The 14,402-nt window shown below is 38.7% G+C and overlaps 1 protein-coding gene across 5 annotated transcripts in view; it reads left to right on the top strand.

Moving 5' to 3' along the window:
• Window positions 1-14,402, top strand: part of CNOT2 (CCR4-NOT transcription complex subunit 2) — a 60,651-nt gene that overhangs the window by 35,514 nt on the left and 10,735 nt on the right. For all 5 annotated transcript variants that reach the window (XM_035126838.2, XM_035126836.2, XM_035126839.2 and 2 more), the window contains 6 exons: window positions 2,758-2,880; window positions 5,266-5,332; window positions 9,001-9,148; window positions 9,598-9,780; window positions 12,691-12,770; window positions 13,763-13,888. In XM_035126838.2, coding sequence (XP_034982729.2) covers window positions 2,770-2,880; window positions 5,266-5,332; window positions 9,001-9,148; window positions 9,598-9,780; window positions 12,691-12,770; window positions 13,763-13,888 — 715 coding nt within the window. In that variant the 5' untranslated portion in view covers window positions 2,758-2,769. The remainder of the gene's footprint in view (window positions 1-2,757; window positions 2,881-5,265; window positions 5,333-9,000; window positions 9,149-9,597; window positions 9,781-12,690; window positions 12,771-13,762; window positions 13,889-14,402) is intronic.

Raw genomic sequence — 14,402 nt, forward strand, 5'->3', positions numbered from 1 at the left:
AGGAAGGTAAAAATCGTGCCTAATGAAGATTCTTCAAAGAGAGCAAGCATTAGCGTAAAATGTGTGAAATGACAATACTATTATTGCTCCACTACTTGCTCAAAAAAAGGAGGAAATTATATTTTCCTTTGGCTAAATATGGCAACTCTGCTCAGGAGATGAGTGGACTATCATTGTCTCTATAGTTGATGTGCAAATGGGGAAACATTCCATGAAAGTTCCTTATGTTTACTAGGCAACCTTGGCATTATCGGATCATAGAGTTGGAAGGGACCCTGAGGATCATCTTAGTCCAACCCCTTGCAATGCGGGACTATGCAGCTGCCCCATATGGGAACCAAACCTGCAGTCTTGGCATTATTAGCACCACACTCTAAGCAACTGAGCTATCCAGGCCTGGGTATCAATACTTCACCCAGAACTTGTTTGAGGGCCAGAGCATGATGGTGCCTTCACCTGACAGTATATCGCAGGTGAGGCTTGATTGTGCCTCCTTCCTCCCTGCGTAAAAGGTACAGCACAAACTTCTAAGGAACAAGATCAAACTTAAATCTGCTATGGTTACTGATTTACAGTATGTCTTTCTGCTGGCAGTTTGTAACTTCAAGTGCAAGTATTGATAACCACAAAGCAATTCCGCCTTCTTTTTTTAGTGAGGGCAATGTGATGGAAGTAATAGTAGGGTAGGGTAGTGTTATAATGAGAAGAGAGTAAGTTGGCAAAGAACATTCTTTCTGGCTTCACTGCATGCAAGATTACCTTGGTTGACTCTACTCTTCTTCACCCTTGCTAGGAGCAGCAGCTGCCACCAACAATTTCTCAGCTCATCATCACTTTGCTCAGCTAGAGTAAAAGAGTAGATAATCCCCTTAGCCTGTTAAATACTGCATTCCATTTTGTTGGTGATTTGTGTGCCAATAGTGAAGTGAGAGCGCTAGTTAAGTGTATTGGGGAAACCCAGAATTTACTTTGGTGTGACATAAGAATTAGAGGAGTGAAGGGGGAACTGTGGAGTCCATCCCACCCACTCCAAAAAAGGCTTTCTTGTTTTTTTTCAGGGGGGGGGGAAATGGATTATGGAATATTTTCTTTTAGAATGATGGAAAAAATGTTTAAGCCAAGGTGTTCATATATTTACTCCCCTGAAATGATTTCTAAAAGCTATGTAACACAAAGGCTTTCTGTAAGACTATGTACAGTGTCAGATCATTGCAGCGCCTGTGCATTGAGGACAAACAGGCCCTGAGTTGTAAACAGAGACTACTACGGTACTATTAGCCTGAAAGAGCAAGATGCATTTGTGCCTCTAGGGGCACTGCCATTGTCACAGGAGATGGAGGAAGGTTTCAATGCCTTCTTTGCTTGTGGGCTTCCTCTTGTTGGCATAGTTGGTGAATCTGCTTCTGTCCTTGACTAGGCCTCAGAGGACTGGAGCATAGTACAGGGTAGCAAAAAAGAGCTGAAAGTGTACTTAAATTACCTGTATGGTATATTTATTGAATCTTTGTTGCCTAGTCCCCCCTTTTTCTCAGCTGTTTTTATGGAATGAGTGTTTTATGTCTGCTTGACACTCTGAAGTACTGTAGGACACATAATAATTTGCTTTGTTTTACAAATGTTGTTTTGTTTCTTCTGTTTTTATCGGTTCTTGCCTGCTCCTCATAAACTAGCAAAACCAAAGAGGTTCCTTATAGCTCAGGTTCCTTACAATTCAGCAGTTTGTAGCTCAATTTGTAACTTCAATTTTGAATTATTGTCTGACTAAACTGTACTTTTAATATACCAAACATATATACCAAGATATAAATAATATTCTGTAGTCTGTGTTCCTAAAGTACGAAAATGGCTTTCATTCTGTAAAGGGGGAGAGAGAGAGAGCAATAACTTTCACTGAACATTAGTGGCTGAATATAAAAGAAGCTGGCCTAAGAAGGACATCATCATATATGACTTTGTTTTATCACTGTCTGGGCCCTTCATTGCTACAGTACCCCAAACACACGGCCCTGTTGGTAAAGAATTAAGAATGTTACGACTAAGCAGAGATTTGTACTGTATGCATTTCTCAGCTTCCACTGCCCATTAACAAAGTAGGTATAACAGTTGCCTACTTCATGGTATTATTGTGAGGGCATACAATTGTTTATTTAATAGTAGTGTGTACAAATGAGTGGTGTAGACTGAAGTCCTATACCCACTTGGGAGTATCTCCCATTGAACTTCTGAGTAGGCATGTATAGATCAAATTGTTAACCATCAATAGCTAGGGAACTGGTTTGCTCTTCTGCACGTAGAATTTTGGTTTGAGAGAAGCTATACATAGTGCTGGGTTTAACACGTTTTGTGGAGCTGGAGGTGCTGCATAAAAATGTGTATGATTTGGTTCAGATGTAACACTAAACTATGGCTTCTGTGTTTCCTGCTCCCTTCTTTGTCACCGCCACAAGAAGATTGGAAACTTTCATTTCTGTTTTCAGCCAACCGGTGATCATTTTAGCCAAAACCAGAACTGTGGTTAACTTCAACTGTGGTTTAGGGAAACAAATCCTGGTTTAAGTTCAGTTGATTCCCCAAATGAGAGATTCAAATATAATGAGTAACTTTGGTTTTCAAAGTTGTAGAGGAGTATTACAGTAAACCATAGTTTAGCAAACTGTTAGAACTGGAGTATGCATGTGTATTTTTAAGCATCATTAAATTAAGCATCATTAAATTTACTTTTATTCCAGAGATTAATGCCATATTCTTATAATGTAGGTGACAAACAGCATGTTTGGTGCTTCAAGAAAGAAGTTTGTAGAGGGAGTCGACAGTGACTACCACGATGAAAACATGTACTACGGCCAGCCTTCGATGTTCCCACATCGATCAGAAAAAGATGTAAGTTTTTATTAACACTAACCTATTTTTTCCATTTTAAAAACTGGTTAAAAAATACATGATTTTGTAATCGGGGATACCAGAGTTAGTTGGCTTGAATTACCATACATGCTGCACAGAATGTGCATAAGTGTTCACACTTGCGATAGATTGGAAAGCTCAAGTCCTCAAGTGTAGATCTAACCATTAACTGGGAAAAATGGCATTCTTGGCTAGCATTTAACATATTTAGTGCCATAATCAGATTTCTAGGCACCACCTTATTTATTTATGTAAGCATTTTTGCTCCAACTTTCCAATATGTACATCTTACTCAAGGACGCTTTTGCTGATTGAAATTCACAATAAAATAGTAATATGAAAGAAAACACTACAAAAGCAGGCACAGTAGGCAAAATCTCTTGAATAAACAACTGGAAAATATTTGATATGTTTAGGCGCACACATAAGTGTTTGAGTGTTTGCAAGCTTCATGTTTGTGTCACACAGATCTGTGGCAATGCATGCCCTTCAGCTAACTAGGAACTATAAAATGGGTAGGTTGTTTTTGTGCCTTGTGAAGCTGTCACACAGGACATGAAGGAAATAATCTTCTCCAGTTACTCAGAATATGAAGTTTATTGCTGTGCTGCCTGTAAATATGGAGGCCCCATTTTGCCGCCAGTCATTCCTGAAAGCTTTTATAATGCACCTATTCATAGTCCAGTGGCTCTTTTGCACTAAATGCAAACTAGGGATCACTCCAAACATTCCAGTATTCAGTGTTTCAGAGAGATAGAAATGCTATTTATGCTCATGGGGCTTTTCATTGGCATATGTGGTTTATCATCCTTGATAATAATTCCATCCAATTCCCCCCCCCCGGGTTCTTTGTCCTAGTCCCCATGCCACAAATACTTACATTATTGAGGCATTTCTTATACATCAGTGGCCTGAGAAAGGAAAAATAAAATCACTTTTCTAATTTCCAATAAGCTTTTCTGCTTTATTACTTCGTGGTGACCTGCCTACTGGTGATAAAGTTCTCAGTGGGCTAGTTTTCAGTGAGGTGGCAAGCCTATTGTTGGACAGTACCACTTCAGACTACAGGTGGAAGAAAGTTCATATGACTGAATACTCTTCTGTTTTGAAAAAATAAATAAATCTGGAAAGCTAAGCAAGAACACCCTGTCATACAGTTACCTATGTAGAGAGATGCTTTATGTAAATTTCCACCTGCAGTCTAAGCGAAACAGCTCAGACTGAGAACTAGGTCAGTGATAATGAGTCAGATAATCTCTGTTAGGTTTATTGTGCTGATAAGTCGGAATGTGTGCATGCAGAAAATGTGCATTTTTCTCCGTGAGTTTTGAATGATAATTTTGGATGTTAGAAATTTATGGTGAATCAAGAGTATTAATAAATCATGGATAGCCTTGCATTCTGAGTGTCACATTGAGAAACTTCCTTCCTTTCATGTCAAATTGTTTTATTAAATGTGATTAGTTTGAATTAGAGCCTGAATTAGTATTTTTTTCTTTTGGTACTATTGCTCATCCAACTATTTCCAGAATTTCCCCCATGTGCATTCCTATTTGCATTGTGTTTTTGCAGCTTTCCAACCTCCCCCTTCCTCCTGCAACTCCCCATGGTGCCTTGGGAGCTTCTCAGTCTTTCTCAACCTCAATCTTTTAGAGCATATTTTGTAGGAGAGGGGCACCTGGGAGCTTCTGTGCAGAAGTACAAGTGCTGCCTTTGTAACTTCAGATACTTCCTGTATGTTCCATTATCTGTTCTATTAGTGGTGGTCACTAGTTTAGAGAGCCTTCCTAATCTCAGTTTACTAAAACGGAGTCCTTGTATGCAGCTCCGTATAGCAAAATGTAACTAACAATAGTCCTATTCAGGCAAAAGTTTGTAGGTATAAAGTGGGGAGGGCACATGTATGCATGCAGGGCTCCACTCCTAGTGACTGCTGGTTCTGTTTCCAAACTTCTGGTGTTAAATGCAAGATCCATAGAAGGGCGATTCTAACCATGTTCCGCTGAACATACTTAGAAGCCTGTTCTTAGCCAAGAACCCTGTGTTACTACTTTTACACATATTCATATGAGCATGCTTAGAACCCCACTTCAGACGTATGCACCCAACACACAAAGAAAGTTTGAAGGGTGCCAGAGTTCACTAGGAGGTTGGGAGCAGCGCCTTCTCTGCACACTGCCTTTAGCTCCCCACTTTAAACCTGCACATGCTTGCCCCAAACACATGAATTGCAGTTAAAACTTGCCTGCAGCAGATGATTGAAACTGATTTCACAACTGCTTTCATTAATTTTCTTAAAGAGTTTAATATTGTAGAAATACTTTGTTATCCTATCCCTGACTGACTCTTTATTTACTATTTTAGATGCTGGCATCACCTTCAACATCAGGTCAGCTGTCTCAGTTTGGGGCAAGTTTATACGGGCATCAAAGTAAGTATTCTATTCTAAGTTATATGTGAATGTACAAGTTTGTAGAAGTTGTTTTGCAAACATGCTGGCTTAATGTTGCTTTTTCTTTGCCTACCACTGTGATCTCAGTGTATCTTAAACCAACTCCTGTAAGGTCAACAGAGTGCAACATACATTTCTAACCAATACCTTCTGTCTAATAGGGAGGTTTTCCTAGGTTACAAGAGTTAACCTTTTGCAAGAGGCTGAATATCCTCTATGGGGCAGTGGATTTTCTCTCTCGTGGCCTAGTTCACACACCACATTAAACCATAGTTAAAATAAACTATGGTTTAATGTGAACAAGCATGGTCCTGGTGCATGCTGCTGAATTGCATCTTTTCTGCTCTTGTTGCTGCTGTCCTGCGTGAAAATAAGGCATGTAGCTTGTATTGTCCGAATCTGGCCTCGTGGTTTATTTCTCTGTGAACAAACCATGATCAGAAACCGGCTTGGCTTACCACTTGTGGTTTGTTGGGAGGAAACAGAATCATGTGGTTTGTTTCAGAAATACACCGGACAATACTACAACTTGCTTCCTGACAGTGTGGCAAGAGTGAGAGAAGAAGGAAGTGCTTGCAATTTCAGCATCGTACAACAAGCACATTGCTTGATCACATTAAACAATAGTCTGTTTTAACTATGGTTTGATGTGAAGTTCAAATCAGGTTATATAGCTATTAAATACAGCTGATTTTTCATGAATTTTGGGGTGGGCAACCTCTCCTTGACTCTAAAATGAAAAACAGCTGGGCTGAATTTATTAGTTAAGGGGATATCTGGAAATAATTCAGTAGGTCAGGATTATTTCCAAGTCTGGATAAACTGCCAACAGGAATTAAAAGTGAAAATAGACAAAAGCAACTCCTTTGCCTTACAAGACTGTCTAGGAATTTATCTTCATTTCAGCAGGCAAATGTAGAAATCTCTTAATTGCCCACAAGAAATGTTCCCTGTGGTGTAACAATGTGCTAATACTTCCCCTGCTTCATATTAGCCAGTTATGATATAATATAGACAGAATTGCTCTCATGATTACTAAGATTGAATTCCTCACAACTAAGGTGTTTTAGAATTCCACATTTTTTAAAAAAATATACCAATCATGTTGATAGCCTGATGTTTTGTTTCTCTCCATACCCATATTCATGAGCAGGAAGGCATGGTGGTATTTGTGGCACACATTTTCCCAAATTTGTGAAGAGCAAGCAGGAGTAGCAAACAGTAGGAAGCCTGGCTAGATAATTCAGTTGGTAATGTTGGTTTTGGCACATGAAGCGACAGCTCCCAGTGCAGAACAAAGGCTAATCACAGCCCTAGCCCAAACTGTTGGAGGCCTGAAGAGCCAGACTCACATGGATGAATGGGTCTCTGCTGTCAGGGATATTGGCAATGCTCATTCAGGGAAATGGCTAGGTGCAAACCTTTTAAAAGATCTTTGCTAGAGCTCCCTGTGGCAAAACAAAAGACACATATGCCCTGCCTTTTAATCGACTTTAATATTGTACCAATTAATCAGCATTTTCAGCATTAATATAAATAGTACAGAATTTTGAAAGTAATGACCTAAACTTTATTTCTTGGGCATAATGACTGTTCCAGGGTGTGGTTTTCAATTTAATTTTCAATTTAATTTTCCACTTATTTTTTCACTAATAATATAGAAGGTATTGCAATGTAAATATAGTCTACTCTTTAAGAAGCATATTTCTTTGTTGACTGAAAATGGAAAGTGAAAAGTTGTACCAAGGGCATGCCTTCTCCTTTTCCAATTGCTTTTTAATATTATGTAGATCTGTCTCTGAAACCGTGGGCAAAAGCCCAAAATGAAATCAAACCCAGTAGCAGACCCTAAAAAGAGCCACAGCATGTTGAGATAAATAGTATACCATATTCAAAATTCCAAGTTATGCAGACACATAGGAATCAGTTGAATATATTTTATGACAATGAAGATTAAAACAGCCTATAAGCCACTCCAAAATAAATACATACCAATTGATGCATGTAAAAGAACTATTGATTGCTCTTAGGCAAACCGATACTAACAGCTTCTTTCACAACACATATTGTAAAACTGATGACAGTACATATTTTGTCCATTCTGATCTTCCTTCTTGTTCTTTTTTAATTTGAGTAGTCCCAGTTTGCTTATTGCACATGAAAAAATGTTTCTATATTTTCAAACAAATTTGTCACATGCAATGGATCAATGGCAAATCAGTAGGTTTGCTACTTGAATATTTAATACATTACCTTTAACAAGGGCAAATGAGTCGAAAGTTGGGGGCTTGTATATCAACAAAGTTGGGTAAAACAAAAGCCCATCTATATCCCCTTTTAACATATAGGTATATAGTTTTTTGTTTGTTATACCTTTAGGCGGCTTGATTTTTAGAATTTGGAAACTTCTCTGCAGAAGTTTGTGGTACTACAGGTGATCTAGACGCCAAGCAAAACTTCGTATCATACTCATTGCGTCCATATTCACAGATGTGTTGCAAAAGAGGATAATGAACATTGACTGCAGTTTGCAGTTAGCAAGGAGAGAGCTTATACATGACCTTGGGTTCGAATGACACAATAAGCCAAACCTTGATTTAACTTGGCTTAAGAGTTTTTTAAAAGGAAGGGAGAATGAAAACAACAGGGAGGAGCGAAGATGCTTTAAGCTCCTCTCCAGAAGCCTGCACAGTTCTGTGGTTCTATAACTATAATGTGAAAACCAGGCCATTGTCTAGTGAGCTGGTGAAGGATTTCAATCATAGGCACTTAGTGACTATGTTTTGATGCCTAGTTTCCTTTGGCATTCATTCTTGCATAGCTGTGAAGTGGTCAGGTCTCTTTTTGATTAACTGCCCAGCAAATACTGGTTAATCTTGCTTTGTTTCAAACAGACTGTGGTTAACTTCAAACCATAGTTTATGAAGCTGAGCCCCCCCCATAAACCATAGTTAAAATTAACTGCTTTTTAGGAGTCAGATGAAATGCTAATTTGGTTAATCTAAATGGGAAGCAACAGCTTCTGATTTCATGGCGTTGCAGTGGGAGAGGAAACATCCAAGTCTGGGGATAGACTAGGTTTGTTCCTGTCATAATTAACACAGCCCGAACAAAGCCAATGGAACTTACAATCAATGTAAGTGACATTGCAGTCCACCAATAAATACTGGAAATGAAGACTTCAGGTATACACTTTTTAAAAATCTGGATGTTTTAAAGCAAATGGAACAGTTTCTGTTGGTGAAATTTGTTTGGAGCCAATATTTGCTTAGGAGGCTTATGGTGCCCTTCAACTTTAAAATAAGTTCTGAAAACATAGATGCTGCTTGAAAATCTCACTTTAAAAAATGTTTTGTCAATCAAACACATTAAGATTTCAGGGAAAACTTTCTATTAATATATACGTAAGCAATTTATCTCCAAAATGAAGTTCCCTTTACCCAATTAAAAAAAAAAGTTTGGAAACGGCCCCCACTGAATTTCGAACTGATTTCATAAAAAGATAGCCTATTGTGTGCATTTTTGTTTTTTAAAAACCTACCCAGCACATTTGGCTGTCAAATCAGAATGAATACCCATTTTTGCGAAAACCATACTTGTCTTCCTTAATTCTGTACATTGCCACTCCTCTGACTTTTTTCCAATAGGTGCACTAGGCCTTCCAATGAGGGGAATGAGCAACAATACCCCTCAGTTAAATCGCAGCTTATCGCAAGGCACTCAGTTACCGAGCCACGTAACGCCAACAACAGGGGTACCAACAATGTCACTTCACACGCCTCCATCTCCGAGCAGGTATTTATTGACAGCACTTAATTTCTGCAGGGGCTCCTAAAATATGTAGCATATGTTTTTACTTTAAATTATTTTGCAGTGCACATACATAAAAAGAACAATGTTTTAATTTTCTAGATTACAGCTTGTGTTTGAGGGTACTGGAGGAAAGCTTGTAATGCAATATTGATCCCAGCCTTTGGAAAATAATATTCACATTCTGCTGTACAGCTTGTTAAAATATGACACTATATATGAAATGTCCTAAACTTGCTCACCCCTTTTAAAAAATCTGAAACCGAGCTAGGGGAAAAACTTTGGGAGCCACTGCCAGTCAAGGTAGACAATACAAGCAGCTCTTCATATGCGTATGTTTAGATGCAATTCTGAAAAGAATGGTTTGCTTTGACTGCTTCAAAATAATGATAGTCTGCTGAACATCATTGTATCTGTTGGATCTTCTTTTACAGGGGTATATTGCCTATGAATCCTAGGAATATGATGAACCACTCCCAGGTCGGTCAGGGCATTGGAATTCCCAGCAGGACAAACAGCATGAGTAGTTCGGGATTAGGCAGCCCTAATCGAAGCTCACCCAGCATAATCTGTATGCCAAAGCAACAACCCTCTCGACAACCTTTTACTGTGAACAGGTAAGGCGGATTTGGTATTAGGAACCAATTTGCTGCTATATGAGCTAAGCAAACAATCTGAATTTTTAAGGCTGGGTTACGAGTTAGGTAAAGGTAAAGGGACCTCAGACCATTAGGTCCAGTCGTGGACGACTCTGGGGTTGCGGCACTCATCTCGCTTTACTAGCCGAGGGAGCCGGCGTACAGCTTCCAGGTCATGTGGCCAGCATGACTAAGCCACTTCTGGCGAACCAGAGCAGCGTACAGAAATGCCGTTTACCTTCTCGCTGGAGCGGTACCTATCTACTTGCACTTTGACGTGCTTTTGAACTGCTAGGTTGGCAGGAGCAGGGACCGAGCAGCAGGAGCTCACCCCGTCGCGGGGATTCGAACTGCTGACCTTCTGATCGGCAAGCCCTAGGCTCTGTGGTTTAGACCACAGTGCCACCTGCGTCCTGGTTATGAGTTAAATTAGGTCAATTTTTTTGTGGGAAAGTGAATGGGTTTATTGTGAAATGCTTTCACCAGTTTTTGCAGCCCTACAAACTAAAATCAAAACATAATTATTTAGGATTGTATTGAATGCTACACCAATGGCGTTCCCCTGGCACAGCAGGACTTCCATTTTCCCCACCCCAGCCACCCAAAATTTGCTCCAGTGTGTTGCCAACTCAGCTGAGCTTGAGGGTGCATGAGGGACAAGAGAGGATAAGGAAGAGCCATTGTGAGCATGATGCATTAGGAGTAGTTAGCTTGTATTGCCAAGCTTTTGTGTTAAATGTATCAACTCTCCCAGCTCAAGGAGCAATATGAATACATGAACTTCATGTATGTAATGGAACTTCTCTTCTTCTGACATAAATCCATGTTCAACAAATTGCCCTTCCTTCCAGAACAGCACCACTGAAACAGATCAAGCCCCTCCACAAGTATAACTGGCTTCTCTGGATAAGATAGTGCAGGCATAGGCAAACTTCGGCCCTCCAGATGTTTTGGGACTACAGCTCCCATCACCCCTAGCTAACAGGACTGGTGGTCAAGGATGATGGGAGCTGTAGTCCCAAAACATCTGGAAGGCCGAGTTTGCCTATGCCTGAGAGAGTGCTTATTATCTACTCTTCCTGATCCAAGCTTTTTTAAAAGGACTAGGAAAAGAAAGCAAACTTGAAACGAACACCTTCTAGTCACCCATGTTAACCTGCTTGAGATTCAGTCTTGGATGCTTGTAGACCAAAAATAATATTTAGTACACTGGTATCATCTATTAATAATTCCAGACAGAATAACTTGAAAGAGGTGATAGGAAGTAAAATAATGTTATATATTTAGTATTTAAGTTGCAGTATAGGTAATGTAAATTTTCGTATAAGGAAATAAATACAATTGCTAATAAGCAAGTTCCCATATCTAAGGGAGGTCATATCAGTACTTTATCAAATTTAGCCAAGGTTTCTTTTAAAACTTCTTAAATTATTAACTGGCTTCAGTTCTCAAGAATTTTTGGTACAGTGAAGACTTCTGTGTATGTGCAGCTGTTTCATAGAGAAATCTTTTCACTTGCTGGGTCTGTTGGTCAGTGTAATATCCATTTTCTGAACATTTTTAGTCTGGAAGAGGTGCAATATTGCTATTATTGTGTTTTAAGAATACAAGTGTTAGACATAAATTTTACAAATTTTACTAACTACTAGGGCAATAGCTAACAAAGAACTGTATATGCTCCTGCAACGTGTTTATTTTAAATAAGAACTGTTAAAAAAGAAACCTGTTCAGCCAGGTTTCTGGCTGAAGGCAGGTGTGTCAGTTAGAATGCGACTGATAATTCATTAGCAGTTCCATTCTTTTCACTTGAAGAATCTTGAATCTGACCGTCAGATACCCATTTCTGAATAACATACTAAAACAAGCTATCAAGTAAATGAAGAAGTAGCTAAATAGAAAAAAAAACACCAAACAGCTGGTGAAAGGGAGAAACAGGAAGAGAGACTGAGTATTAAAATAGTTTTATACTTTTATGAGTATATTTCAAATCTGAAACAACTAAGAGCCCCTTTTTCTTTCCCTTTTTACCATATACTGATTGTTTTCAGTATTGTAAGTGATCTCTACTTCCTGGGGAGGTTTTGAATTTCCTCTGTTGTTTTGAGAGCTTGCTTGGATGCTTACTTCTGCAATTCCTCAGAGCTGCACTTTTCACTTTGTTCTAACATTTTCCATGAAAGGATTTGTTCAAGGCAAAGCAACCTTGGATTGCACACCCTGCTTAAACAAATGCAGGGTATGCATATGTGGAGAAGATGCTTCATTGAACCCACTAAAATGCTCGTTTTATTACTTCATTTGGTGCAAGGTTCCACTTAAGTTTTTATTAAGTTAAATATTCATGGAAAAGTTGAAACAATCTCATTCTAACATTTTGACCAGCATTGAATACAATGGTGTGCCATTATATTCTATCAGAGGGTTTAGGTTTTTTGTTCCTCTTCACATGGATTGCCTTTATCAACATTCCATGGGATCCTAGCTGTACTAAGGATTGCTTCTTTTAAGAGCTCAAAGGGCTGTCAACTTAAAATCCCCGATCCTTTTAAAAAACCCCTGTAAGGATCTATTTAGGTTTCCAGCAGGAGCCAGTTAGCTCTTTACCTATTTTAGCCAATGTAGTCAACCTGATCTGAAAGACGACCAAAACATTTTTGAAATTTAAGCAGTACAGTATAATAAAGATTTTTGTTTTAAATTTTGAGCTTTCTTTTTAAACTTAACATTATGTTGTGTTCAAATTAATGTTTGTTTTGCAGAGCTGTGTGTGTTGGGGAGTCATATAAGAACAGTTAATTAGGTGTTAGTCATGTATCATTTTCTCTCATCCCCCACAGGTGATTTTAAATTTGTTCCAATACTCTACTTTTATGTGTTTGTTTTTTATAGTATGTCTGGATTTGGAATGAACAGGAATCAGGCGTTTGGAATGAATAATTCTTTATCAAATAACATTTTTAATGGAACAGGTAAGCCCACTTAAAACTGCACACTTGAGAGACTTTGCTGGAAGCACATTTTGTATACAATTTTAGGGTTCCCCCTAAAATTACAACATTTGTGTAGACATTCATGATGTTTTTCAATAAATGTTCAGAGTTCTTAAATTATAAATGACTTAAGTTCTGAGTCATATAAATTAGAAGGCAAACGAAATTATTTTTTTTACAAAGACATTTAAATAATGTGTGTTAAATGTCTTGCATGTAATCATAGCCCAGCTCCACCAAATTTCTATTCTGGGTTTGCAGCCCTCTTCCAGCTGAGCCCTGGGGATCTCAAGGGAAACAAATACCACAATGCTAGAATGATGGCCTTCTCCCCATTCCCAGCCACTGGACTTTCTCACTGCAATGGGAATGCCATAAATTGTGATGGTAGTATTTGACACACAACTATTGGTTTTCCTGGGACTCAGCTGCATATGCTGGCTAGACATGAGGCATAATTCCCCTCTTTAAACCCTCTATCATGTACGATGTTTTGAACTACTGTTGGATCATTAACTGGGTAATTTAACACTAGACAACTACTAGTTAAATTAAAATTATATAGTGATGCCAGAGCTGCATCATCTGTAGTCCCAGTGATAAACCACTGTGATATAGAACCTGTTCCAGTATGTTGTTGGTAATGTTGTTGTTTTCATCTTTTTTGCCATCTAGCTATAGCCACATGGTTTTAGAACTGTTATTTTGCTTTTAATTGTTTTCTGTGTCCATTCAAGAATTAGCATTTTATTTTTACTAGCTTGCGTTAAGCTCCTGATCATGTTTGCAGTGCGAGACCCTCTCTAACTTGATCTCTCCATTTTGGGATATTTCTTTCCTTTTGTAGGGGCAAGAAAGTGATATAAATATCACCCTGGTGCTTGAGAGTTAGTAATTATTCACTCTGCAGTGTCGTTTTTATGGGAGAGGATATTTGAGAAGAATTTTAAGTTGCCTACATTTACTTTTAGATGGCAGTGAAAATGTGACGGGACTGGACCTTTCAGATTTTCCGGCACTAGCAGACAGAAACAGAAGGGAAGGAAGTGGGAATCCAACTCCACTAATAAACCCTCTAGCTGGAAGGGCACCCTATGGTGAGTGTGTGTCACTTGAAACTGGTACTTTGGCAGTCTAGTTTGCTTTTATCAGAAGGCACAATGGATATTTGAAGACAGGTGTGTTGAACTTGGTACTTGACACTGTTCTATGGTTAATGTCATTTCTCGGGCTAAAGGAAAACGCAAGGTTCCAATAGAAACATAATTAAAACATATTTAGGCTGCAATCCTATACCAACTCACCCAGAAGCCCGAAAGAGGCAGAGTTCCTAAAATCAAGAGAGAACTTTGATGTCCTAATCTGAGAATAATTAAGAGAAGCGAGAGAATTGCCAGATCATTTGTGCTATACATTTTCTTGGTTTCACTTACCACCTCCCCATTCTACTTTCAAATGCTTCTTCGTATTTTTTTATCTATATGTGAGTTAGACAGTTATTTCTGATGGATTTTCCATTGTTGTAGCAAAGAATTCAGCTCTTTAGCCCAGTTTCACATTCCCATATTGAATAGCTTGGCCTATTTTTGTGTGTGAAATAAGGGTTGAAGG

Source organism: Zootoca vivipara, chromosome 10, assembly GCF_963506605.1.
Source record: "Zootoca vivipara chromosome 10, rZooViv1.1, whole genome shotgun sequence".
Taxonomy (NCBI): domain Eukaryota; kingdom Metazoa; phylum Chordata; class Lepidosauria; order Squamata; family Lacertidae; genus Zootoca; species Zootoca vivipara.